The 26,569-nt window shown below is 42.6% G+C and overlaps 1 protein-coding gene and 1 pseudogene across 3 annotated transcripts in view; one reads left to right on the top strand and one right to left on the bottom strand.

The window, feature by feature from the left end:
* The first annotated feature begins 542 nt into the window (after positions 1 to 542).
* Positions 543 to 26,569, top strand: part of MYO5A (myosin VA) — a 221,617-nt gene continuing 195,590 nt past the window's right edge. For 2 of the 3 annotated variants that reach the window (XM_025389830.1, XM_025389829.1), the window contains exon 1: positions 723 to 974. In XM_025389830.1, the coding sequence (XP_025245615.1) occupies positions 948 to 974 (27 nt within the window). In that variant the 5' untranslated portion in view covers positions 723 to 947. Of the gene's footprint in view, positions 975 to 26,569 lie in introns of all 3 variants that reach the window. The other variant, XM_025389828.1, reaches the window with a different exon arrangement.
* On the bottom strand, positions 22,935 to 23,612 carry LOC112627527 (annotated as a pseudogene).

The following is a 26,569-nucleotide window of genomic DNA, read 5'->3' as shown; positions in this document are numbered from 1 at the left end:
GTAGCTGCATCTCTGCAAACGCACAGGTCTAGGAAAGAGGCACCTGGGCTGTCCCCTGAGGCTATCTCGTTTCAAAGTCACTTAAGTTTCTGTAGCTTATAAGCGGCTCCTGCCCTCCCGGCATGATGACACGGCTTTGCTGCAGACATCGAGGTGCTCGGAATGACCTTGGTGATCATCCTTAACCTCAAATTCCCGGTCCTGCATTGCCCATCTCCCGGGTCACTGCTGCTGACAAGGCTCTTCTGCAGTTCTGGGTTATTCTACAGTCTTACAAGAGGGCTTCCCCTAATCCTCTCCCTAGGAATGCTTGGAAGGTCGGCAGGAGCAGCCTCGAGGTTCCCATCGTTTACTCGGACACAGTGACGGCCCCCGCCATGGCTGCCCTACCACGGGGGCTAGGCTCCGCAGCAGAGTCCCGGGCTCGCTTCGGGGCCTGCGCCAGGGGTGTGCCACGCCCTCGGGGCCAGTGTCCCGGGCGGGTTTCCGGGCCTCGGTAGCGAGGGAGGCGGCGGCGCCGGCTGGCAGGCTGATGATGATGATGCTCTGTGCTCGCAGCCGTTGGGAGGCAGCGTGAGCCTGAGAGAGCCCAGAGCAGCCGCGGTGGCCCAGCTGGAGCGCAGCCTCCTCCCGCTCCCATAATGCACAGGGCGGCGGCGGCGGCGGCGGCGGCAGCATCGCGGGCCGCCGAGGTGGCTGCGGCGGCGGCGGCGACCCCCAGGACCCCGGGCAGGTGGAGCGCTTGCGGCTGCTCGCCGCGAGCCCGGGAGTGATGGCTAGGCCCCCGCGGGCTGCCAGCGCCTGAGGCGCCCCGCCCTGCCCGGCCCCGCCCGGCCCTGCCCTGCTCCCCGCCGGCGGCTGCGGGCGCTTCCTAGTCCGCGCGGACGGCCGCCCAGGCGAGGTGCGGCCTCCGCACAGGCGGGGGGCGTAGGCGCGCGGAGCCCGCCATGGCTGCGTCGGAGCTCTACACAAAGGTAAGGCGCCCCGTGGCCGGCGTCGAGGACTGGGGCCGCGCGGCCCTCGCCGCCAGCTGTCAGGCTGGGGAGGGGGCGGGAGCGGCGGGCCCAGCGCCACCCCCTTCAGCGCTTCAGAACCCTCGGCCCTACCCGCCGGTCGCCCGCTGCAGCACTTTCCTCTTTCGGGCGAGATGGTTAAGGCGACAGAGGGAGGCCCGCCTCGGGGGTCTCCCCGGCTCCTGCTGCGCTGCTGGAGCTGGGGGCAGAGCGGGCTTCCGAGTGGAAAGGGGGCCCATGTGGATTTAGCAGGGCGGGCGTGCCTCCCCTCCTGCTTGGCTTTGGAAAATTCCCGGCGGGTGGGAGATGCTTGCTCCGGTAGATCGGATGGTTTCTCTCATGGGGACACGCGCTTAAAATAACGTCCTGTGTTGGTATGCAGTGCTGCTTGTACCGCCAGCCAGCCTTTCTGTGAGGTTATTTTGAATCCTGCAAACGGTGGCCGTATCACCTTTAGCTCCCCGGTTTAGCTGCGCTGGGGGTGGCGAGCCCCGGGGAAAGATGTTGCCGGATGAACGCGAGCTGATTCACCGGCTGGGAGGGTCGGTACTCATTTGTCGCTGGGAGTTGGCAACCTGCGTGTAATCCCGCAGAGCCTTGTTAGGCTCCGTGTCTTCACATCCTCTGGGGCAAACCTTTCCCTTCTGGGTTTGCTTTAAGGGAAGTCGCAGTCTTTTCTTAGAGTGACATCAATATTCTCAGGGTCTGGCAATCTCTGAATGGCCTATTATGGAGAACTGTCACTTGAGTGCTGTGCAGATTTGTGATGACCTTTGTGAATATATGTAATCATGGCATTTTATACTATACACCCATGTGTAGGTAGATATTTTGCCAACTATTGATTACTTCTACATGCAGTTAATAGAGTTGCCTTTTCACATTAGCATTTGCAATAGAACTTTCATTTAGGGTCCTGTAATCACTGGAATCATTGTTTCCAAATGTGACTCAAGTCCAGGGCCCAAGTTGCAGTGTGTTTTACAGAGGAAAGAATTCTGGACTGGGCATCGAGAGACCTGGATTCAAGCCGGGACCTTTTCACTTACTCACTGTGACCTTGGACAAGTCACTTAACATTTCTGGTTCGATTTCCTCATGAGTAAATAGAGTTAATTATACTTGCCTTTCATCCCTTACAAGCTGTTCTGATAATTAAACTTAATAATAGTTGTGAAAGCTTTTTGTAACCTATGAATTTCTCTGCAAATATGAGGTAATATGATTAATTTCTTCAACCATGAAATGAGGAACTTGCATGAAACATTCTCTGAGACCTCTTTCTTTCTAGTTTTAGGTTTAAGGACTGTCCAATTGGAACTTCTCTCTCAACCTGGTAATTTCTTTAGGCATTGCAGATCTCTGATGTGTGAACGAATGCAATTGGAAACTGATTAAAAGTAACTTAACAGACACTTAATATGGTGCTTACTATGTGCCAGGTACTGTTTTAAGCGTTTTAAAAATATGAACTCATAATCCTTATAAGGGACTTATGAGGTTGATATTAAGAAATATCAAAATCATTTTCACATGAAGAGATAATCGGTCTGTAAACATTCCTTGGTTACTTTGTGTAGCCCCTCCCCTCCACTTCTACATCAAGTTTGTCCAACCCGCAGCCCGTGGGCTGCATCCGGGCCCAGGACCGCTTTGAATGTGCCCCAACACAAATTCGTAAACTTTCTTAAAACATGAGATTTTTTTTTTTTTTTTTAAGCTCATCATTTATCATTAGTGTATTTTATGTGTGGCCAAACACAGTTCTTCCAACGTGGCCCAGGGAAGCCAAAAGATTGGACACCCCCCATTGTATATGGTGAGCAGTCATCTTTGAGCTACCTAATAGTAGGCTGCTTAACTAGAGACTGATTGGATAATAAATTGTTGTTGGATTTTGAACACTTTTTCCCCCCAAGATGATTTGAGAGAAAAAATAGGAAAGATATTATGATTTGCAAATGGTAAAGTTTTGGGCTTCTGTCACAACTTTATCACAATCTATTTTAAAATTTACCTTTTAACAGCCTGAGAAACATAGTGAGACCTGGTCTCTACAAAAAATTTAAAAATTAGGCTGGTCACGATGGCTCATGCCTGTAATCCCAACACGTTGCCGAGGTGGGTGGATCACCTGAGGTCAGGAGTTCGAGACCATCTTGACCAACTTGGCAAAACCCCGTCTCTACTAAAAATAGAAAATTAGCTGGGCGTGGTGGCGCATGCCTGTAATCCCAGCTGCTCAGGAGGCTGAGGCAGGAGAATCGCTTGAACCTGGAAGGCGGAGGTTGCAGTGAACAGAGATTGCACATTGCACTCAAGCCTGGGCAACAAGAGGGAAACTCGGTCTCAAAAAAAAAAAAAAAAAAAAAAAAATTAAAAAATGAGCTGGGCGTCGTAGTCACGCCTGTGGTCCCAGCTACTCAAGAGCTGAGGCAGGAGGATCAGCTGAGGCAGGAAGATTGCTTGAGCCTGGGAGGTTGAGGCTGCAGTGAGCCATGATTGTGCCACTGCACTCCATTCTGGGCAAAAGAGCAAGAACATGTCTCAAAAAAAATTTTTTTTCTTTTTAACCTCTTTCTCATTTTAAAACAGACTGGCTTAGAGATCAAGACTGAAGTTGGGGCTTACACTGCCTTTTTCTAAATACACTTATGCCTAATTAATAGTCTGGTTACTTGGTTGGTTGTTGGCTAATTCTTTTTGTGAATGGGCCTTAGCTTAATGGCAAGCGGAAATAGTTATCAGGCATCCTGGCATCCTATGTGCCAGGTAGTTTGCTTAATGTTTATAACAGTGAACCAAATACAGTCCTTTCCCTCAACATGCTCACAGTCTGCTTCTTACATTCTTGACCCACTTTGAATCTATAGGGACATAAATAACCTTATTAGTAGAAGTTAGGGAATGGGTTGGGACATGGGGAACATTGGGCTGATTCCAGAAATAAAAGCTACTATTGTAATTACTAGAGGAATAGGAAAATCATTAGAAGTATTATCAGTGGATAAGCACAAGGATCTTCCCCTTGCAGAGGATTATAGGAAGGAAGTTCTAGGATAGATTACAAGGAAAGATGTATTAGTGACATGCCATAATTATGGTATTTAACATTGTGGTTAAATATGAAAAGTACCCTTTAAAAAAATGTCATTCAGATCTTAAGGGCAGATTTTGATGTGTGATACAGATGAAGGACAAGAGACTGTTCAGTTTCTTCTTTTTAGCCAGAATGATAATGGTTTTGTCACAGCAATTTAACAAGGCTTCCATTTTGTCAAAATTTCCTGCAGTATAAACATTTTCAGGGCAATAGCTAGGTTCTTGGGATACATTTCTGGAAACTAATATTTTGGTTGAAACATGTTTTGTTGATTTTTAAAAATAACAGCTTTATTGAGATATGAGTCTTATACCATATAATTCACCGTTTAAAGTGTACTATTCAATGGTTTTTGGTTTATTCACACGTTAGTATGTTGATTTGTTTGTGGGTCAACCTGCCTTACTCCCAAAAAAATTGAAGGAAACTATGATATCTCATTGCTTCTGATTTTGAAAATATTTGCTAGTCTTGACTTGTCAGTGCATATTTATATCACCCATAGGTGCTTTTGGTAACTAGAAGCAATTCTACATTTGTGGAGTGGGGTTTATCAATTAGACCTAGAAGGATTACCGGCAGCATTATAATGAATGGCATGCTATTCCTCCTCTCATCACGTTCCCAGACACCATGGATAGCACCATAAATGCTGTAGAATGGTCGAGATTACCTGAAGCTGTTTTTTTTTTTTTTTAATTTTTTTTTTTTTTTTTTGAGACAGGGTCTCACTATGTCACCCAGGCTGGAGTGCAGTGAAAGTGAACATGGCTCACTGTAGCCTTTAACTCCTGGGTTCAAGCTATCCTCCCACCTCAGCCTCATGAGTAGCTGGGACCACAGTTATGCACCCAGCTAATTTTTAAATTTCTTCTAGAGATGGTCTCAGTATGTTGCCCAGGCTGGTCTTAAACTCCTGGACTCAAGTGATGCTCCTGCTTCCACCTCCCATAGTGTGGGATTACAGGCATGAGCCCCCCACATCCAGCCTATTTATTTATTTATTTATTTAGAGTCAGGGTCTTGCTCTGTTGTCCAGGCTGGAGTCCAGTGGTGTGAACATGGTTCACTGCAGTATCGACCTCCCAGGCGTAAGCCATCCTCCCACCTCACCTTCCCAGGCAGCTGAATCTACAGGCACGTGCTACCACACCCTGCTAATTTTTGTACTTTTTATAGAGACAGGGTCTTGCTATGTTGCCCAGGCTGGTCTCTAACTCCTCAGCTCAAGTGATGCTCCTGCCTCGGCCACCCAAAGTGTGGAGATTACAGACATGAGCCACCATGCCTGGCTTATTTTTAATTTTTAAAAAGTTTAAATTTTTTTGTTTACTTTTCTGTTTTGTTTTTACCTGAAGCTGTTTGATTAGGAGGTTCCCATGTGTGCTAAGATGCTGAGTATTGTAACAGTGCAAAGACAATCTAAAATTCCACATTTGCAAAGCATGTTAACTTGCCTAGATGAAACAGCTCTTAAGGTTGGTAGATTGTATATGTGTAACTTTTGATTCCCAACATATCCTCTCACATGTACAGGAGCCACATGGCCTAGATGTTTTCTGGGATAGATCCACTTTTATATTCTATGGCACTGTCTCTTCAAACTATTGATCCTGGAAATTCTAATATTTTCATATTGAGACTGTATTTCTCAGACTGCTTTCAACATCTTAAAGAGGAACAGAAATCTCATCTCTGATCATGTGCCCTGACTCGGAGTTTGGCAAGGACGTTAGCTGTCCTCAAGTCTCCTGTCACGCCCTTTCCATTTGAATTTCCTCCTGGTGTTCCTAGGCCTGTTAAAGGCATTGCTGTTCTCCTAGTTCCTCAGCTTGGAAACCTCCATATCTTTTTTCCTTATCTTTCACATTTGACTTTTTCTGTATCAATTCTAATTTCAATTGACATCCAGCTGATAGCTCAGATTTGGAACTTCCACTAGTACTCTTTTTCTCTGTCTTAATGTCCCAAACATGTTTCTGTCTTATTATGGTTACTGTATCTGTGTATATGTTTACCACTCCCACCATACTGTAAGCCCCCTGAGATGCCGTTTTGTTTACCTCCTGTAGAGCCCAGCACAGTGTCTTACACAGAATAGCTGCTCATTGAATATTTGTTGAATGAATACTTAAACAGGGGAGGGGTGGAATGAAAATAATGGTTTGGCATGATTAGTCCACTTGTAGGGACGAAGCAGGGTATAAAGATGTGGTTAAACAAGTAAACACATTTTCAGGCATGTTGAACAGGATGAGTAATATAACTGGGAGCCAGGGAGACCAGGAAACTTTCAGGAAACGAAGTGTGAAGTGATGAAGGTCTGGTGGACTGAGGCAGGGGCAGAAGGTGTGGGAAGAGGACAAATTTGAGAGACAGTCTCTCCGAGGTGGATTACATATAGGATGGGAAGGAGCAGGAGTAGGTTGAAATAATACCAGTAGCTCCAGCCTTGGAAACTGAAAGTTAATTCCTGTTTCATCACAAATTTTGACTGCCTCTGTGGAACTTGAATCCTACTAAGAAATACTTCTTTACACAGCTTGACAAAGCAAAATGCCCATTGTTTCCTCTTGAAATTTGTTACTGTTTCTTGAAGTGTGAAAGTTTTGTGTATTGCCCAGAAACGATTACAGAGAGGTTCTGATTCTAATGAGAATTGCTGCTGTCACATAGTTTAAATCTTACTGGTACTTTTAGCTTTTTTTTTTTTTTTTTTTTTTTTAAATAATGAAAGAGAACTGGAGGAAGGTTTATGAATGGCCTTCCAGGGATTTAACAACAACCTCAGGGGAGGGGTGACAGGGAATGCCTAACCCTTCCCCTGTAGGGGAGAATGTGGGAGGGGAGAGATGATCCGCTTTACTTCTTACCTCAGAAGGTAATTTAGTTTCTCTGTTTTTCGTTTTATGATGAATTTTGCCTCCATTGGAAGAATTCAGGAGTATGTGGTCCACTAGAGGATAGACTTGGTTGTATTTGTCTTCACTTCAGGCAATTCCCAGTGAAGTATGAGGTACTGCTGGAAGTATAAACTTCTGGCTGATCTATGGAGTAAGGTCTGGCCATAGGCAAAATACTACGTGAGCAATTCCACTTCTTCCACCCCACCCGAAGGCATGTCCTCCACCCTACAGTGGTCTTCCTAGACTTGTTCTATTTGTCTTCCTAGGGAGTTTGTCCTTTCCTCCCCAGCACCACCCCACTCCCAATCTTGCATCCACTTTATTGAGGTATAATATACATGAAAAGTCCCTCATTTTAAGTGTACAGTTTGATGAGTTTTGACATATATTCTGTCATGTAACCACCACCACAAACAAGATGCAGAATATTTCCATCACCCCTAAAGTTCCCTTGTGCTTAGTCTCTTATCTTCCCCAACATCTTCAAGGAGTTTGTTGTTTGCTCATTAGGGCAGAAGGAAGTTTTTTCTTTTTGGTTTTTCCGAAATGAATGCTATGGTTCCACCTTAGCCCAACCAATAGAGATACTTACTACAAAGGCCTGGTATTGGAGGTCATGGCTGTGGAGTTTTCATTTTCAGTGGGAGGCGGAAGTGGATGTAAAAGGAGTTTAAATGACTTTTGTTTAATCTTTCGTTCACACACTGACCACTTTGCCTTTATTAATGATATCTGCCTTTGATGCCTTCTGAAATGCCCTTTGGTTAATTTTGCCCTTTAACAGTTCCTCTTCCCCATCTGTCTTGGTTGTAACGTCAGTCTGAGTTTGTGCTGATACAACCTAAACTTTGCAGAAACTTATCCCTGGCTTCTTCATGCCTTAGGCATTCTCCATTTCTCTTCTAAGCCCTCCTTACTTGGAATTCTTTTTAACTAGCAGACATTAGCATTAAGTATCTCCCTGTACAGCAAAGGGTTTTGCCAATTGTAAAACTTAGGGATGATGTAATTATTTTTTGATTTTAAAATAATGATTCTAAATTTGATTGAAATCAAGGGAGAAGTGCATTGTACATAATGCACTAAGTGTTCATGAATGTTCGTGAGGACCGTGTGTCTACCTCCTTTGGCCTAATGTATTACTGTGGCCAAAAATGTGGGCAAGATGCTGGACTAGAGGGAGACTGGATGCACAAAAAAGATAGGTTTTGTCCATCTTTTGTCACATATACAAAAACATATAGTCCTGGCCAGGAATCCTGCATGTGTGGTTGGGGTTTCTACTTCTTGATAAATATACCGGAAACCAGAGAAATTTCAGAATAGGAGAAGTAAAATGATCAGAACAGTGAAGAGGCTAGACAGATTAAAAGTGTAGAACTCTCTAGTTTAGAAAGATGAAGGTGAGCCGGGAATACAGTAGAGTGGTTTGTTTTGTTTTTGAGACGGAGTCTTGCTCTGTCACCCAGGCTGGAGTGCAGTGGTACCATCTTGGCTCACTGTAACCTCTGCCTCCTGGGTTCAAGCGATTCTTCTGCCTCAGCCTCCCAAGTAGCTGGGACTACAGGTGTGTGCCACCACCCCCGGCTAATTTTTGTATTTTTAGTAGCGATGGGGCTTCACAATATTGGCCAGGCTGGTCTCGAACTCCTGACCACGTGATCCGCCTGCCTCGGCCTCCCAAAGTGCTGGGATTACTGGCATGAGCCACCGTGCCCAGCCCTACAGTATACTATTTGACATCTAGAATAGTGGAAGTTTGTAACATCAAATCTCAGTTTAGTAGGGATATGTTTTAGATCTTGAAACAAATCAATATATGCCATTTTAAATGAATTTCTACTTTCAACATTAAGTTTTACATTTCTGAAAGTCATTACCTCAAGTTATGGTATTAGCTGAGATACAGGATGTAAATAGAGAGGGCCTGGGTAATTTATGGATGAGAGATTTGGCACACTGACTTACCAAACCTCTCTTTAACAGTGTCAATCAGTTTACCAGCCATAGCTGTTTTAGTTGGAAGAAACAGAAACCCAACTCAAGCCAAAAAGTAGTTTATTTGCTCATGTGACTTAAAAATCTAGGCATGGCCGGAATCAAGGCTCAGACATGGTCTTTGGGGCTCTCTTCACTAACTCTCACATGCTGTCTGACATTAGTTTCATCCTCAGGATAGCTTTTTTTAGGGGTGAAAAGATGGTCAGTGGCACCTGCAGATCACGTGATCTTACAGCCCTGGGGCTGGAGGAAGAGAGCCTGAGAGAGGAATTCTGGTCATGTGCCTTCTCCTTTCACTGTGGCCTCTAGGCAGTAGGAGAGGAGCACCATGAGTGGTCAAGTGTGTGCTCACCCCAGAGGCCTGGGGGAGGACAGCACACCGTGATTGATAGTTTCACTCCAACCTCATAGGATGGCTGTGAGCTGTTCGCCATTGGAAGGAAAAGTGCTAGGTAGACTAAATAAACAACTACCCTCAGTGCCTGTCGGCTATGAATAGGTCACCGAAAATGATAGTCAGTGAATTCTAGCCCTCCTTTTCTGATCTTTGAGCAGAAGAATGGGAGATTTTGCTTGACCAGGGGACATTAGGTATCTTTCCCCTAGAGAATCATTTTGGATTGAAAAATAAAAGCCAGGCGAGGTGCGGTGGCTCACGCCTGTAATCCCAGTGCTTTGGGAGGCCGAGGCGGGCAGATCATGAGGTCAGGAGCTTGAGACCAGCCTGGCTAACATGGAGAAATTTTCTACTAAAAATACAAAAATTCTGTAGTCCCAGCTCTTCGGGAGGCTGAGGCAGGAGAATGGCGTAAACCTGGGAGGCAGAGCTTGCAGTGAGCTGAGATTCGGCCACCGCACACCAGTCCGGCACTCCAGCCCGGGTGACAGAGCGAGACTCCGTCTCAAAAACAAAAAAACAAAACAAAAAAAAAACACAAAAATTAGCCGGGCATGGTGGCGTGTGCCTGTAATCCCAGCTACTCGGGAGGCTGAGGCAGGAGATTTGCTTGAGCCCGGGAAGCAGAATTGTGCAAAATTTCTTTTTGTCTGTCCGTCATCCCTTGTTCATGTCTGGTGGTAGTCTGCCTTCTGTTCATCTTCTTTATCCCCCTACTATTTAATTTTATCTACCCACCCCTTCTGCCCTGTTATGATTTGTTATAACCAAGTATATATACACCCTACAACTATAATGGAATAAAATAGGTTACTAAAGAGTGAATCTTTTGTGGGGCGCGGTGGCTTATGCCTATAATCCTAGCACTTTGGGAGGCCCAGGCAGGCAGATCACGAGGTCAGGAGATTGAGACCATCCTAGCTAACACGGTGAAACCCCGTCTCTACTAAAAATACAAAAAAATTAGCTGGGCGTGGTGGCGGGCGCCTGTAGTCGCAGCTACTGGGGAGGCTGAGGCAGGAGAATGGGGTGAACCCAGGAGGTGGCAGAGCTTGCAGTGAGCGGAGATCGCGCCACTGCACTCCAGCCTGGGCGACAGAGCGAGACTCCGTCTCAAATAAATAAATAAATAAATAAAGAGTGAATCTTTTCTTCATAACTTAGATTGAAGAGGGAACTTCATTTTTGCTTTTGCTTTATTACCACTCCCTGATCTGACATCACAAAGTAATTTTTTACGAGTATGCGTAAATCATTTTCTGTGTATGTGAGTGTGTTTCAAACAAACACTTTTGTGTTAGACTAGTTAGACTAGACTAGTTCAACCTTAGTTTTTTAGCTTACCATACTGGTCTACATTACAGTAAGATGACTGGATATTCCTTTAAAGATATGATCTCACCTTAAAACATTTTTCTGCCAGTACTTAAACAACTTTTACACAGGGTTGGTCTCTCTATGCTTAAACTCAGAAAAAAAAAATCTTACTTCTAGTTTGATAAGCAACATGGTTGGGTTGGGAGCAGAATTTTTCTGGAGACGTTGTCTGTAAAATTGGGAAATGTATATCTTAATAATAAGGAATTTTGGTCCACAACCTAGATTAAATTTTCATAAAGTCAGAATGTGTATTTCTTATTTTAGAAATGAAAAAGTTAAGCCCCTTAGAGTTACTATTGCATTTTAACCCACTCGTACTGTTTATACTAATTTTTTTCATCCTCGACCAAAATTGCTCAACCTCTGCACCACTGATAGTAGGCTAGATAATTCTTTTTTTTTTGTGGGAGGGGTGGCTCTCCTATGTATTGTAGTATGTTTAGCCAAATCTCTGACCTTTATCTACGAGATCCAGTAGCACCTAACATCCCTAGTTGTGACAACCAATATTGCCTACAGACATTGCTAGATATCTCTTGGGGTGGTGGGGATGGGGGAGAATCACACATACCCTTCAAACCACTAAACTAGATGATAAGCCTTCAACTAGGGTAAGAACAAGTAGGAAGAAGTTAATTGGGAAATTAGGATTAATAGGGAAAACTTTTTAAAAAGTTGATTTATAAGCATTATTTTTCTGCTTACAGAAGTGATGCCTTGTAGCTAATCTGGATTATTTGAATAATACAGAACATATAAAGGAAGAAAGTTAAAATAAACTAATTATGCCACCTAGAAATAATCATTGTCAATTATTGATTTTAAGTCTTTTGTCTATATTCACAAGTGGTAATGATTTTTAAAATAATTTTTAAACTTAATATGTATTGTGAGAATTTATATCAATAAATATTCATTGAAAAAATATATCTGTGTATGTATGTTTTGAGATGAAGTTTCGCTCTTGTTGTCCAGGCTGGAGTGCATTGGCGCAATCTCAGCTCACTGCAACCTCCGCCTCCCAGGTTCAAGTAATACTCCGGCCTCAGCCTCTGAAGTAGCTAGGATTACAGGTGCTCGGAGTAGCTGGGATTACAAGTGCCTGCCACCACGCCTGGCTAAGTTGTATTTTTAGTAAAGATGGGGTTTCACCATGTTGCCTAGGCTGGTCTTGAACTCCTGACCTCAGGTGATCTGCCCACCTCAGTTTCCCAAAGTGCTGGGATTACGGGTGTGAGCCACCGTGCCCAGCCCATTGAAAATATTTTTAATGGCAGCATAATATTCAATCATCTGGGTATACCAAAATGTATTTACTGCTGGGCATTTTTCACTAATGGAAGTGATATGCTATAGTGAGTGTCTTTGTTCATAAGTCTGCTTAGTCAGTTTTAGTTAATTATAGAATTCAAGTCTCCCTAGCAAGAATTAGCATTTGTATTTATGCAGGATAGGGCATTCACATTCACTTCATTTTAAAAATAGCACTCTTTATGTGCATTGCCTGAGGGATAGGGTGACCAGATGTCCCACTTCTAGAAGATACTTTCTGCCTTTTAATATCTTTATTCTGTTTTGAGAAATTTCTTAGACTAGAAACATATAAGTTCATTTCAAAAATTTAACCTTTTGGAAATTGAGACTGCTTCTTTTTCTGACCATTGTCATTATTGTTGGTTTTATTCACTCTGTTTCTTGATCTTGGATGGACCTGTGCCAGAGAGAATAATTGAACTAGAAAGAATTTTAAAAAGAGAAAAAATATGAGGCTTCTGAATTACTATACATGATATAATTTTAGTTTGAAAACTACCTGATAATATGTTATCAGGACATTGTAGACATGTCCTCCTAATTAGAACAAATTAACAGTGTCTGGAGGAGGCTATGCATTTGCTTTCGGGGACAGTTGAGAACCTGAGAGTCCTTCAGCATCAACTACCTGCTTTGTAAAACAATTAGAATGGAGCAAAAGATGCCCAATGCTAAAGGAGCGCCCTAGAATGGAATCTTTATAGCAGTCAGAAAGTGTTTTGGGATTAGTGAGGCCTTCAGGTCATTGCTGTGCGTAGCAGCCCTTCCGAAGGACTAGGATCACGGTAGTAGCCACAGACCCGGACAGGGGTTGATTGTGTGGAGCCTTAGACATTAAAGGCATAGGAAACTGAATTGAAAGCCTTAGCAGCCTTGGAAGTTGCTTTTCTTCCTCCACTAAAACCTTGATTTTTTTAAACCTTATATAGTTATTACTTGTTTTCTTCTAAAAACTGTGGCTCAGTCAAATGTGTGGTTCCATGGCAGTAAATTATCAAGTAATAGTGATTAATATTTACTGAGGCTTTACTGTAGGCCAGATGCTATTCTGAGGGATTTGTTGCAACTGTTTCCTTCCTTGCCTTCCACCCCTCCCAGGGTCCTGAAAGCGAGGCAGTGCATCACAGAAGTCAAGGGCGTGGAGTCCACACCTAGATACTGGATCTTGGTTTGAATCCTGGTTTTGCTATTCACTTTCTCTGTGTCCTTAAGCCGCGTAACCTCTTTATGCTTCAATTTCCTTATCTTTATAGTGGTGATAATAAAACCTACCTTATGTGGTTTTAATGATGACTAAGTTATAATATATTAAGAAATGCTTAGAATAGTGACCGGTATTTAGTAAATTCTTTTTTTTTTTTTTTTTTTGAGACGGAGTCTTGCTCTGTCATCCGGGCTGGAGCGCAGTGGGGTGATCTCGGCTCACTGCAAGCTCCGCCTCCTGGGTTCACGCCATTCTCCTGGCTCAGCCTCCCGAGTAGCTGGTACTGCAGGCGCCCGCCACCACGCCCGACTGATTTTTTGTATTTTTAGTAGAGACGGGGTTTCACCGTGTTAGCCAGGATGGTCTCAATCTCCTGACCTCGTGATCCGCCCTCCTCGGCCTCCCAAAGTGCTGGGATTACAGGCGTGAGCCACCGCACCTGGCCGGTATTTAGTAAATTCTTACAAGTATTAGTTATTACTGTTGTTGCTGTTACAGCTGTCATTCTCTTTTCTCTCTGTCTGCTTTCTTGTCTTCATAAGCTCACTTACCTCCTATTGCACCTTAGATATTGACGTTCCTGGGCTCTGTCCTTGACCTACGCTCCCTCCCACTGTGGCCTGATCCAGTCTTGAAGAGTCAGGTGCCAGCCCTGTGCTGATGACTTCCAAACCTGTTTCCAGTCCACTTGCTCTCCCTACAAACCTAGATCCCTACAGACAGCTGCCTTGTGGACATCTTCACAAGCACCCCAAACCCAGCATATTCTAAATCGATTGTCATCTCCTCCCTCCTTCTTCATACTACTCTACCTGATTTAATTTCTCTGTGTCTTACTTTCTTCATCTATATGATGGGATAATACTTCATAGGGTTGTTATGAGGATTAAATGAGATAGTTCATGGGAAGCACTTAGCATAATGCCTGGCACATATTTAAGAAATGTTAGCTACTGTAATTGTTGTTGTTATTTCTTGTTCCTGTCTGGTGAATGACATCAATATCCCTCCAGTAACCCAAACACAAAACTTAGAAATAGTCTTGATTTACCTTCCCCTGCACCCCTGCACCCCACCTAATCAGTTATTTCCTAGTACTGTTGCTGCTTTATTTGGGGCCCTTATCTTTTTTTTTTCTTTCTGTTTTTTTTTTTTTTTTTTTTTTCTTGAGACAGGGTCTTGCTCTGTTGCTCAGGCTGGAGTGCAGTGACGTGATCATAGCTCACTGCAGTCTCAATCTTGTGAGCTAAGTAATCCTTCTGCCTCGGCCCCCCAAGTAGCTGGCACTATAGTAGCTGCATGCCACCACACCTAGCTAATTTTTTGTATTTTGGAAACAGGGTCTCACTGTGTTGCCCAGGCTGGTCTCGAATTCCTGGGCTTTCGTGATCCTCCCACCTTGGCCTCCCGAAGTGCTGAGATTAGAGGCATGAGCCACCATGCTTTTCTTGGTCCCTTATTCTTTCCTGGTTCCTGAAACAGCTTCCTAAGCAATCTTTGGTCTTACTTTATATAATCTTTTTTTTTTCATTCTGTTACTAGTGAGATCTTTGTAATGCACATATCTGATCATGCCACTACCTGGCTTGAAATTCCTTTATGATTCCCCATAGGATTTTGTCCTGAAAATAAATTTGTTAGTGTAATGCTTCCTGAACTTTGGTGTCCATCTGAATTACTGGGAATCTTGTTAAAGGGAAGATTCTGACTCAGTAGGTCTGTGATGGGGCGTGAGACTGCATTGCTAACAACTCCCAGGTGATGCCTGTGTTGCTGAATTGAGAACCACACCTTGAGCAGTGAGGCTGTAATACACAGGCTCTGTATGACCTGCCTTCGACCTAGGCCTGCCTCATCTCTCCTGTTTCCCTCCTGGCATTCAGTCTTTATTTTAAGTCAGGAGCTTGCCAACTTTGCCTTCTTTTGATTTCCACCATTCCCCTTCTTTATAAAGAATTATTTTCTTTTAATAAAATAATTATTCTTTTTTTTTTTTTTTTTTGAGACGGAGTTTTGCTTTTGTTGCCCAGGCTGGAGTGCAATGGTGCCATCTCGGCTCACCACAACCTCCGCTTCCCGGGTTCAAGCTATTCTGCCTCAGCCTCCCCAGTATCTGGGATTGTAGGCACAGGGCACCACGCCCTGCTAATTTTTGTATTTTTAGTAGAGATGGGGTTTCTCCATGTTGGCCAGGCTGGTGTTGAACCCCTGAGCTCAGGTGATCTGCCCATCTCGGCCTCCCAAAGTGCTGGGATTACTGGTGGGAGCCACCGCACCTGGCCAGCTTATTCTGTAGCCTGGTGATTAAGAATTATGATCTTTTTCTAAACCTACTGTCTTGGCTTGATCTTTCACAGCACTAGAGTTTCTGAGACTTTACTATGTGTAGCGATCATCTGGAATACTTTTTTAATTTTTCTTTTCCTGTGGAGACAGTCTTGCTCTGTCACCCAGGCTGGAGTGCACCAGTGTGATCTCGGCTCACTGCAACCTGTTTACCAGGATGGTCTCAGTCTCCTGATCTCATGATCCACCTGCCTCAGCCTCCCAAAGTGCTGGGATTACAGGCGTGAGCCACTGCACCTGGCTCTTTTTGCTATTTTTAAAGGCAACTGGAAAAACTGCCTCACTTATATTAAAACATAATTGAGAGTCTTCTGTGGCAAAAGATGTTCCATTACCTTTGCTAATATTAAATGGGTGTGAAACAGTATAGGAAATCACTCGCAAAATTACTTGGGAACTCTTTTCCTTTAAAATAAACTATTTTAAAAAGTATAAAAATAATAAATGCCCAGGGTAGAATCTTGGAACATTTTGAAACGCAAAAGAAAAATTGTATGTAATCTCACTGTCCTCAGATACTCTTAATATTTTGATGTATGTCCTTCTTGTCTTTTTCTCTCTCTCTCTATATATATATTTTAGCAAAATGCTTTACTTTGTGACCATTATTTTGTGGCAAGATTGTTTTCTCTAAGAAGTCGATTGTGAAGGTTTTCCCATGCCAATACGTATTATTCCACAGTGTGTTTTTTTCATGACTTCGGAGTATTATATTGCATTAATTAGTCATATGTTACTCAACCAGACCCCTGTGATAAGGACTTCTAATTTTTTGACAGTTTACATTTAAACTGAAGATAACCAAAGCCTTTGTGTGTTTGTTTACAAAGAAATAAATTGTAGTCATTAATTAATTTGACTGTAATTGCAAAACATCCCGTTTTTCTACTATGACAATATTGGTATAAAAACTTGGTGAATTATGGTATCAATGTTAAGATTAATCTAGTTAGATCTTAGAAGGCCAAAAAACAAACAGAAATATCAAAGAACTCAGGAATAAATCCTTAAAAATAGTTATGTATTTGGAACCTCAGAGTATGCCAGGCACAACAGCTTACTAGAAGGCAGTTCTCCAAACTACAGAGGTAGATAGGTTAAGATTATTAATCAGTGGGCCAGTTAGTTCCAACCTGAGAGGCTAAAGGATCCCTTCCTATTCCAGTATTTTGGAAGCCATATGAGCATGAGTTGTATTCTCATGTTAGCTGAGGAGACTATCCCTGAGTAATTAAAGGCACTCAAGATTTGTCAAGCTCTTGCATGCATATTTAATGGGAGGATAGCCTGGTTACTCAGAAGCTGTTGGCTTTAGAAATGGAAAGGTTGACTTAGGCTAAAGGAAGGAGAAATATAGCAGAGGCAGTTATTCAAGAAAAAAGCACATGTAGTGAATCAGGAGAAGTAATGTGGGAAATAATCTCTGAGACAGACTGTGATCTTGAAAGATCTGAAAAGGAGTTATTTAGTTAATGTATTTCAAATAAGCTCCCCTGGTTTGCAGATTCCATAATTAAATACTTCTCATAATGAGTTTACAACTGAAATGTGTCTGGGAAACTGGCCAGGGGTTTTAAGGAGCCTGGTTCTTCAGAAGGCATTCACTTCCCTTGGGTCAGAGGTGGCATCTCCTAGGGCTGAAGAGTTTTCTGAGTCTGTGTAAGGAGCGGTGCCTTAGTCTCAGGAAAATGAGCATAGTCTGTGGACAATGCAGAAGTTGCCTCCTCAGTCACTGCCTGTGGGAGTCATTGAGGTCCAATTTGTCTTTTGGAGCTGGGGCCTCTGCTAGGGTGTGTTTAAGAAGGACCTGCACAAAACCTGTATAGTACAGCTTAACTGGTTAGATTGAGGATTAGGATGTCTCATTTGAGTTCATGAAAAATCAAAGTGAGGGGTACAATTAAATGAAAGTCAGTGACTGTTTCACAAATCTGTAAGACTCATTTGTAATCTGTGCCATTCTATACATTAGACTTAGGTCAGTGGTCCCCAACCTTTTTGGCCCCAGGGACCGGTTTCATGGAAGACAGTTTTTCCACAGACCTGGGGAGCGGGTGTGGTGATGGTAATGGTTGGTTTTGGGATGAAACTGTTTCACCTTAGATCATCAGGCATTAGTTAGATTCTCATGAGAAGCATGCAACCTCGATCCTTCGCATATGCAGTTCATAATAGGGTTCATGCTCCTACGAGAATCTAATGCCACTGCTGATCTGACAGGAGGTGGAGCTCAGGCGGTATAGCTCACTAGCTCACCACTCACCTCCTGCTGTGAGGCCCAGTTCCTAACAGGCCAGGGACTGATACTGGTCCGCAGCCCGGGGATGGGAGACCCTTGACCTAGATTCTTAAAATAATATTGTCCTTAAGGTTAAACATTTCCAAAAATTCTTATTTGATTTATCTGTTGGTTATGTTTAAGAGGATTTTATAAGGTAACCATGATAGACTATGGTGAAACTTAATAGATCTGAATGAGTAGAGGCTAAATTAATTATTTTAAAATATATATATGGTGAAATAGATGGAGTAGTTTATTAAACATGATTCCAGCTTGAAAATGGCTTCAGTGGGGCAGCAGTTAAAGTTTTCTAAGTTTGAAATTGCGTAGATTTGAGTTTGGTCAGAATGTGTGGGCTATATGTAGAAAAACAGAGTCTCAGCCAGAGTACTGGAACTGCTGTGGTGAATGGTTTTCATTTTAGTCAGCTTAATTCCTTAAGTAGCCAGTTGTCCTTTGGTTTTCATTCTTCACGGCCATAGCAATGACATCAGATGCAGCTGGAGCTGAAAGTAGAAGGGTTATGTTAATTAATTCTAGTGCAACAAAAACTGCCTCAAATAATTAATGGAATAATAGTCTCATTAAAAGACCTTAGAGCTTTTTTGTGCTCTTTTTTTTTTCTCTAAGAGATTAGAGAAGGAGAATGGCACAGATTGTTCACTTGAGACCTTTTTAAGCTATTGATCCATCTTAAGTCCTCATCTGATGCCTCTGATTTCAACGTGAATCATTCAGGCCATGTAGTGATTTTCTCTTATTTCATCTTGAGGCTGCTCTCTCTTTGCCTTTGGTGACAGTTTTCAAGAGAGCAGTGCCTGAACTTTGGCTTGTTAGAATCTAAAAATGGCACCTATTCTATTTTCTTATTTACAGCTGTCATATTTTCGTTTAAATACAGTTGACCTAGCAAGCAAACATTTATGTGTTACAAGTATGGGACAAATACCAGGTGGGGTTGTCTGCCAGGTTATTGGAGGGAGAGAAGAGGCTTGTATGTTCCCATCACTGTTTTCTTTGCTAATCATGCTGTCTGTCAGCTGATCATGCTGTCCTGGAGTTTTTTTGTTTTTGTCTTTCTTCTAAATTGTTAAAGAAAGATGCCTTATTAAACAGAGATTAGCCAGAGTTGGGAAAAACAGCTGGAGAGACAAGCAGGAAGATCCTTATATGTGATCATCTTGGTTTTCCAACCCAATATGAGGATACTACCTTTGAGTAAACTAAAAAAAGGGTTTAATCTGGCCAGGTGCCTAGGTCTCATGCTTGTAATCCCAACACTTTGGGAGGCTGAGGCAGTTGGATTGCTTGAGCCCAGGAGTTCAATTCAAGCCAGAGCAACATGGTTAGACTCCGTCTGTACAAAAAATTAAAGACTTAGCTGGGTGTGGTGGCACATGCCCGTAGTCCCAGCTACTCAGGAGGCTGAGGTGAGAGGATTGCTTGAGCCCGAGAGTTGAGGCTGCAATGAGCCGAGATCAAACCACTGCACTCCAGCCTGGGTGATAGAGCAAGACTCTGTCTCAAAAAAAAAAAAAAATTTACAAAAAAGTTTAATCCACTTCTAATTTTAATAATACATGAGGAGAGAATAGGAGAAAATAACATATAACATATGGCTTATGGTTTTTTTGGGTAGATAAGAAGATACAGATTTCATTGTATTGTTGAAAGTATGGAAGGATCTGGCCGGGCGCGGTGGCTCAAGCCTGTAATCCCAGCACTTTGGGAGGCCGAGACGGGCGGATCACGAGGTCAGAAGATCGAGACCATCCTGGCTAACACGGTGAAACCCCGTCTCTACTAAAAAATACAAAAAACTAGCTGGGCGAGGTGGCGGGCGCCTGTAGTCCCAGCTACTCGGGAGGCTGAGGCAGGAGAATGGCGTGAACCCGGGAGGCGGAGTTTGCAGTGAGCTGAGATCCGGCCACTGCACTCCAGCCTGGGCGACAGAGCGAGACTCTGTCTCAAAAAAACAAACAAACAAAGAAACAAAAAAAGAAAGTATGGAAGGATCTTATGTGTGTTTGGGAGCTAAATTTCTGGGAACATAATAATAAAGATGTAAAGAAAAACACAGTAAAAGAAAAAAGGAAGCATAAAAACCTAAAATAAAAAGCTAAGTATGGTAGTTTGAGACTAGAGATTTGGGTATAATTAACCACATGTGTGTTACCAGCTATGTGTGGAGCAAACAGGGTTATTGTTTTGGCGGGGGGTTGGGGGCGAGGTGGGGAATAATAGCCCAATAATTCAGGGAACCAGTGGTATGCCAGTGTGCTGTGGAGGTAGCAAACTCACAGTAGATGAAACAGAGGAGGGATTTAGAACACATAGGACTAATATAGATGTATATTTATGTTTCTACTTTTGTTGTTTGTACCTTGTGTGTTGTGATACCTTTTTTGGTGGTTTATTTTGTCGGGTTAGTTCTTTTTTTTTTTTTCTTATAAAACCCTAACAAGGTTTGTTGTAATGTTATCAAAGCTTTCATAAAACTAGCTACAAAATCCATTTGGATTATCTGATTCTAAGTTTTTGAAAGATATTGAAACAGCTTTGCCATTTTAGGACTTTGTGAACTAGAAATACTATGGAAAGAAAGTAGAGAAAGACAATTTACGATTTATAAACAAGAGTTAAACTTTACAAATTTGAATGATTAAATAACAAATACATAAAATGAATAAGAAACACCGAGGAGAACAAATAAAATAACAAACAGTAATGTAATATGGTTAAGGGCATGATCTCTAGAGTTAGGTTGAGCTTCTCCTTGTGTGACCATAAGCAAATTAGTGAATGTACTTACCTGATAGGACAATTGAGAGATTAGATACATACATATATATGTAAAGCTGAGTACTTGGCATATCATAATAGAGTCCTTTAGTGTTAACTCTTAGTATTATTGGCTTGTCTGTTTTAAATACTTTGTAAAAATCTATTTTCTTATTTAAAGAAAAATGGTAGCCCCAGATAGATCTCTAGTTATCACATTTTTTTTTTTTTTTGAGACAGGGTCTCATTCTGTTGCCCAGGCTAGAGTGTAGTGGTGGAATCATGGCTCACTGCAGCCTTGACCTCTCGGTCTCAAGTGATCCTCCCACTTTGGCTGGCACTACAGGTGCATGCCACCATGCCTTGCTGATTTTTGTATTTTTTTTTGTAGAGTTGGGGTTTTGCCATGTTGCCCAGGCTTGTCTGCTCCTAGGCTCAAGTGATCCTACTGCCTTGGCCTCCCAAAATGCTGGGATTACAGGTGTGAGTCCCTGCACCAGGCCCTTATTACACTCTTAAAGCTTCTGGAACATTTTAGGACATCAGCTATGTACACTATTACAATTTTCCCTTCATTCTAGATAGGATTTGGCTATGGATACTGTTTCAGTTGTAATCGGTCTACAACTCAGCACTGTCAGCACCATCTGACAAAGCTGTAGCTTTCATTCCTGTCCCTTTTTAATGTCTCCTTCATTAACATTCTTAACCGGTTTTCTGCTGGAAAGGAGAACTGTATTCTAAACCAGGACTTTTAAAGGTCCTGCACCTAGTTGTAATTAACTAGCATAATTAGCATTTTATGTGTAATATAGACATGTGTCGTAAACTGTTGTTTGAATCCTAAAGCCAGTTCCAAACCCATTTCTCTTTCTGTTATAGAGGTTGGAAGACAAATATGCCTTTTTCTAACTTCTTGCAGTTAGGGCTAGCTGTGTGATTTAGTTCGGGCTCATGTGATATAACCAGAAATCTTCTGGAAGACCTCTATGGGATAGGGGGGTGGGGGGGGGGGAAGTAGCTTCTCCCATAAAAGGACTAGAAATATTTGTTTGTATGTATACTCTCTTTCTTCCATCCTTAAGTGTGGAATGTGATGTATGGAGTTGTGGCAGCCAAATTGTAATTATAAGGCAACAAGCCTCAGAATGAAAAGCTAACAAGCTAAGAAGGTAGAGTAGAAAGAAAAGACAGAAACTGAGTTCTTTTTTTTTTTTTTTTTTGAGACAGAGTTTCATTCTATAGCCCAGGCTAGAGTGCAGTGGCACAATTTCAGCTCACTGCCACCTCCCCCTCTCAGGTTCAAGCGATTCTCATGCCTCAGCCACCTGTGTATCTGGGATTACAGGTGCAGGCAACCATGCCGGCTAATTTTGTATTTTCGGTAGAGTTGGGGTTTCACCATGTTGGCCAGGCTGGTGTTGAACTCCTGACCTCAAGAGATTCACCCTCCTTGGCCTCCCAAATTGCTGGAAATAAAGCATGAGCCACTGTGTCTGGCCAAGGGACTGAATTTTTTTTTTTTTTTTTTTTTTGAGAAAAGGTCTCACTCTGTTGCCCAGGCTGGAGTACAATGGCACGATCTCGGCTAACTGCAACCTCCGCCTCCTAGGTTCAAGTGATTCCCACACCTCAGCCACCTGAGTAGCTGGGATTACAGGCGTGTGCCACCATGCCCAGCTAATTTTCATATTATTATTATTTTTTTGAGACAGAGTCTTGCTGTGTTGCCCAGGCTAGAGTGCAGTGGCACAGTCTCGGCTCACTGCAAAACCTGGCTCACCTCCCGGGTTCAAGCCATTCTCCTGCCTCAGCCTCCTGAGTAGCTAGGACTACAGATGCCTGCCACCACGCCCGGCTAATTTTTTGTATTTTTAGTAGAGATGGAGTTTCACTGCGTTAGCCAGGATGGTCTCCATCTCCTGACCTCATGATCTGCCTGCCTCAGCCTCCCAAAGTGCTGGGATTACAGGCGTGTACCACCGTGTCCGGCCTAATTTTCATATTTTTTAGCAGAGAGAGGGTTTTGCCATGTTGGCCAGGCTGGTCTCAAACTCCTGACCTCAAGAGATCTGCCTGCCTTGGCCCCCCAAAGTGATGGGATTACAGGTGTGAGTCACTGCACCCAGCCAAGAGTCTGAGATCTTTTTTTTTTTTTTTTTCCAATCTTTCAAGCTTTTATTTAAATGTCATGATCCAGGATGGATTTTAGATCTTGTTGAAAGCAGCCACATCCATGGACTGCACATAGTCCTCAAATGCAGTCATCTGCTCCTCCAGCATATCTGTTCCAACTTTATCATCTTCAACTACACACTGTATTTGAAGTTTCTTAATTCTGTATCCCACTGGAACTAGTTTAGATGAGCCCCGGACTAAGCCGTCTGCTTGAATGCTTCTGACGCCCTCTAATTTCTCCATATCTGCCTCATCATCCCAAGGTTTCACATCTAGTAAGATGGTAGACTTGGAAACAAGTGCAGGTTTTTTTGGCTTTCTTTGATTCATATTGTGCAAGACGTTCTTCCCTTAGCCTCTTTGCTTCTTCACTTTCCTCCTCCTCATCAGATCCAGAGAGCTCAATGTCATCATCATCTTTACTATCTGTGTAGCTCCACTTCCTGTAGTGTCTTCCACATCTGCAGGACCATACTTGCCCAAAGCTTTCTTCACTCCTGGCAGGCTGGCCTTTTCCTTTTCGTAAGACTTGATGTGATTATACCAATGTAGGGCATGACACAAGTCGGCAGGCAGTGGGCCAGGCACTGCTTCAAATACTGCCACATCTGTTTGTGATGGCACATACCCCTTGATGTAGCTCTTGTCTTCCAGGTAATCATTGAGCACCTGGAGGCCAGTGGGGCTTTTCAGGTCTGCAAAACCCATGGCATTGGCTGTATCTGAGAGTTTTTCATGTACAAATTGGGGGCCCTGAATTAAGTGGCCCACAGATGGTCGTTGGACCTTTCGCTGCATTTGGAAATAAATTAATAAAATAGGCCTGTCTTAAATTCATACCTCTACAGCTCCCGAAGATGACGGGAACTGCCGAGTCTGAGTTCTTAACGACATTATTGAGCTGCCAGAATAGCCCTGAGATAACCTTTGGACTTCTTGTTAAGGATACAGACTACTAAGAGTCTAAGCTACCTGTCAGACTTTTCTTTTTTTTTTTGAGATGGAGTCTCGCTGTATCACCCAGGCTGGAGTGCAGTGGTGTGATCTTGGCTCCCTGCAACCTCTGCCTCCTGGGTCCAAGCAATTCTCTGCTTCAGCCTCCTGAGTAGCTGGGATTACAGGCACCTGCCACCATGCCCGGCTAATTTTTGTATTTTTAGTAGAGGCAGGGTTTCACTAGGTTGGCCAGGATGGTCTCAATCTTCTGACCTCATGATCCACCCGCCTCAGCCTCCCAAAGTGCTGGGATTACTAGTGTAAGCCACTGCGCCCAGCATTCTGTCAGACTTTTCTGTTCTTGTAGCTGAAAGCATTCCTAATTTAAGATGTGGCAGCTTCAGTGTGAATCAAGTTGATATAAAATTGGAGAATTTGTCTATATGGTGTTATTTAGGCACAGAAATACAGGTAATATGGGAATATGACAGCATTCAGGGGGTGAAAGATCAATTCTAGTCATGCTTTGGACATTGCAAAACATAGGTATTAATGCCAAAGTATCCAGTCCCAGTCATAATTTCTAGGTTTTCTGGCTACCTCCTGAGTCCCTTCCCACTGCACTTACGGCATTTTAAAGTGTTATCTTCCCCAGGCTTAGAAACCTGAACATAACAGAGGCAAGGATTGAAGTTTCAATAATATGGGAGAAGCTGGGTATGAGTAAGAGTGAGTGGGTAGAAGACATCAATTAAAAGATGAGTGTGTAGAAACCATACCAGTCTTCTAACCATCGTTGTTTCTAGGATATCCCAAGCTTATGGTAGCTACATATTCTTGAATTTCAGTGGGGGAAAGAAGAGAACAAGATATTAAAAAAGACAAAAAAAAAAAAAAAAAAAAGGAGAAGGAGAAACAGCAGTAACAGCCTTTGAAGGCCTAGAAAATGTTCATGCAAGCATTAAAAGCTCCTTCAAGTTAGGAGTTCACTTTCACCTGGTTTCTGAACACTTATGTGAAGTTGATGGTAAAGCCATGCCGATCATATGCCATTCCCGTTAAGTTTTAGATTAATGATAAAAAGTTTGGTAAATTTGTTCATTTGGTATGGAAAGTTAAAGTAGAGGTAGATAATACCACTTAGAAGTGAGAAAATACCCAGGACCCTTGTGGAAAAAAAGTAGTTAGGAAATTAAGAAAATTTGACCATATCAGGAGATATGTAAACCACTTGCTTAATTTTTTTGATTCAGTTTTTATTTCAATCAGTTTTGTTGTTTCTAAAATTTATTTTTGTAAATTTTTAATTATTTTTTCTAGACATGGTCTCGCTCTGTCACCCAGGCTGATGTGCAGTGGCACAATCTTAGCTCGCTGCATCAACCTCCCAGGTTCAAGTGATCCTTCCACTTCAGCCTCCTGAGTAGCTGGAACTACAGACATGAGCCACCATGCCTGGCAAATTTCTTAATTTTTTTTTAGAGATGGGATCTCACTGCATTGCCCAGGCTCAACCCTTGTCCTGAGCTCCTTGACTCAAGAGATCCTCCCACCTTGGCCTTCCAAAGTGCTGGCATTTACAGGTGTGAGCCACCATGCCCAGCCTAAATTTATTTTTTTATTGATACATAATAGATGTACATATTTTGAGGGTAATGTTATAATTTAATACATTGATGTAATTTGTAAAGGTCTAATCAGTGTAATTGGGATAGCCATCACCTTCCCTATTTGTTTTTTCTTTATGCTAGAAACATTCAAATTAGTCTGTTAGCTATTTTGAAATATACAATAGATTATTGTAACCTGTAGTCATCCCACTGATCTGTTGAACGCTAGATCTTATTTCTTCTATCAAACTGTATATTAATATTTGTACCCATTAATCAACCTCTCTTTATCTCCCCCTCCCTGCTACCTTTCCTGGCCTCTGGTATCCACCAGTCTACTCTCTTGTCTTCATGAGACCTACTTTTTTAGCTCTCACATATGAATAAGAAATGTGATATTTGTGCCTAGCTTATTTCACTTAACATAATGACCTCCGGTTCTATCCATGTTGCTCCAAATGACAGGATTTCAACTTGTACTTAAATTTGTATCGTTTGCTGAGACTTACAGGGCAATCTCTCCTTAATCATAAAGGAAGACACTAATTCTTTGTGTAACTGAAGAAATCAACCAAAATGTTATTTACTAATGGCACAATGAGAGAATTGTACTTTAAATGGAGGCTGACACTTGCAAACCCCTATATATGTTCATCTGCCTTTTACATTTGTCAACTAGATTGGTAGCCTCTCTGTTCTCTTACTAAAAGCTTTGGAAATGGCTGGCCTTACTGATCAGACACTTCTGTAGATGTGGCATGGTCAGAGGTTACATTATTTCTGGTTTGGAGAGAGAAAGAGAGTTTGTAAATGCGCTATAGGTAAATATGGCAAGTCTGCAATTATAGCACTATTCAATATTTAGATTTTATGTACAAGTGATACAGAATAATTACGAGCTTTATTTTATATTTTGTCTCTCTATTCTTCAATGTTAGACCCTGAGGTGCTTTTGATCTTATTAGAATCCGTTTTGTCTTAGGTTTTGTGAATTTAAAAAAAATTTATGTATGTATGTATATATGTATGTATGTGTGTATATATGTATTGGGATGGAGTCTCACTCTGTTGCCCAGGCTGCAGTGCAGTGGCACGATCTTGGCTCACTGCAACCTCTGC

Source organism: Theropithecus gelada, chromosome 7a (genome assembly GCF_003255815.1).
Source record: "Theropithecus gelada isolate Dixy chromosome 7a, Tgel_1.0, whole genome shotgun sequence".
In the NCBI taxonomy this organism is placed as follows: Eukaryota; Metazoa; Chordata; class Mammalia; order Primates; family Cercopithecidae; genus Theropithecus; species Theropithecus gelada.
The sequence above is the reverse complement of the archived record's forward strand: the minus strand, read 5'-3'. Positions and strand labels throughout refer to the sequence as shown.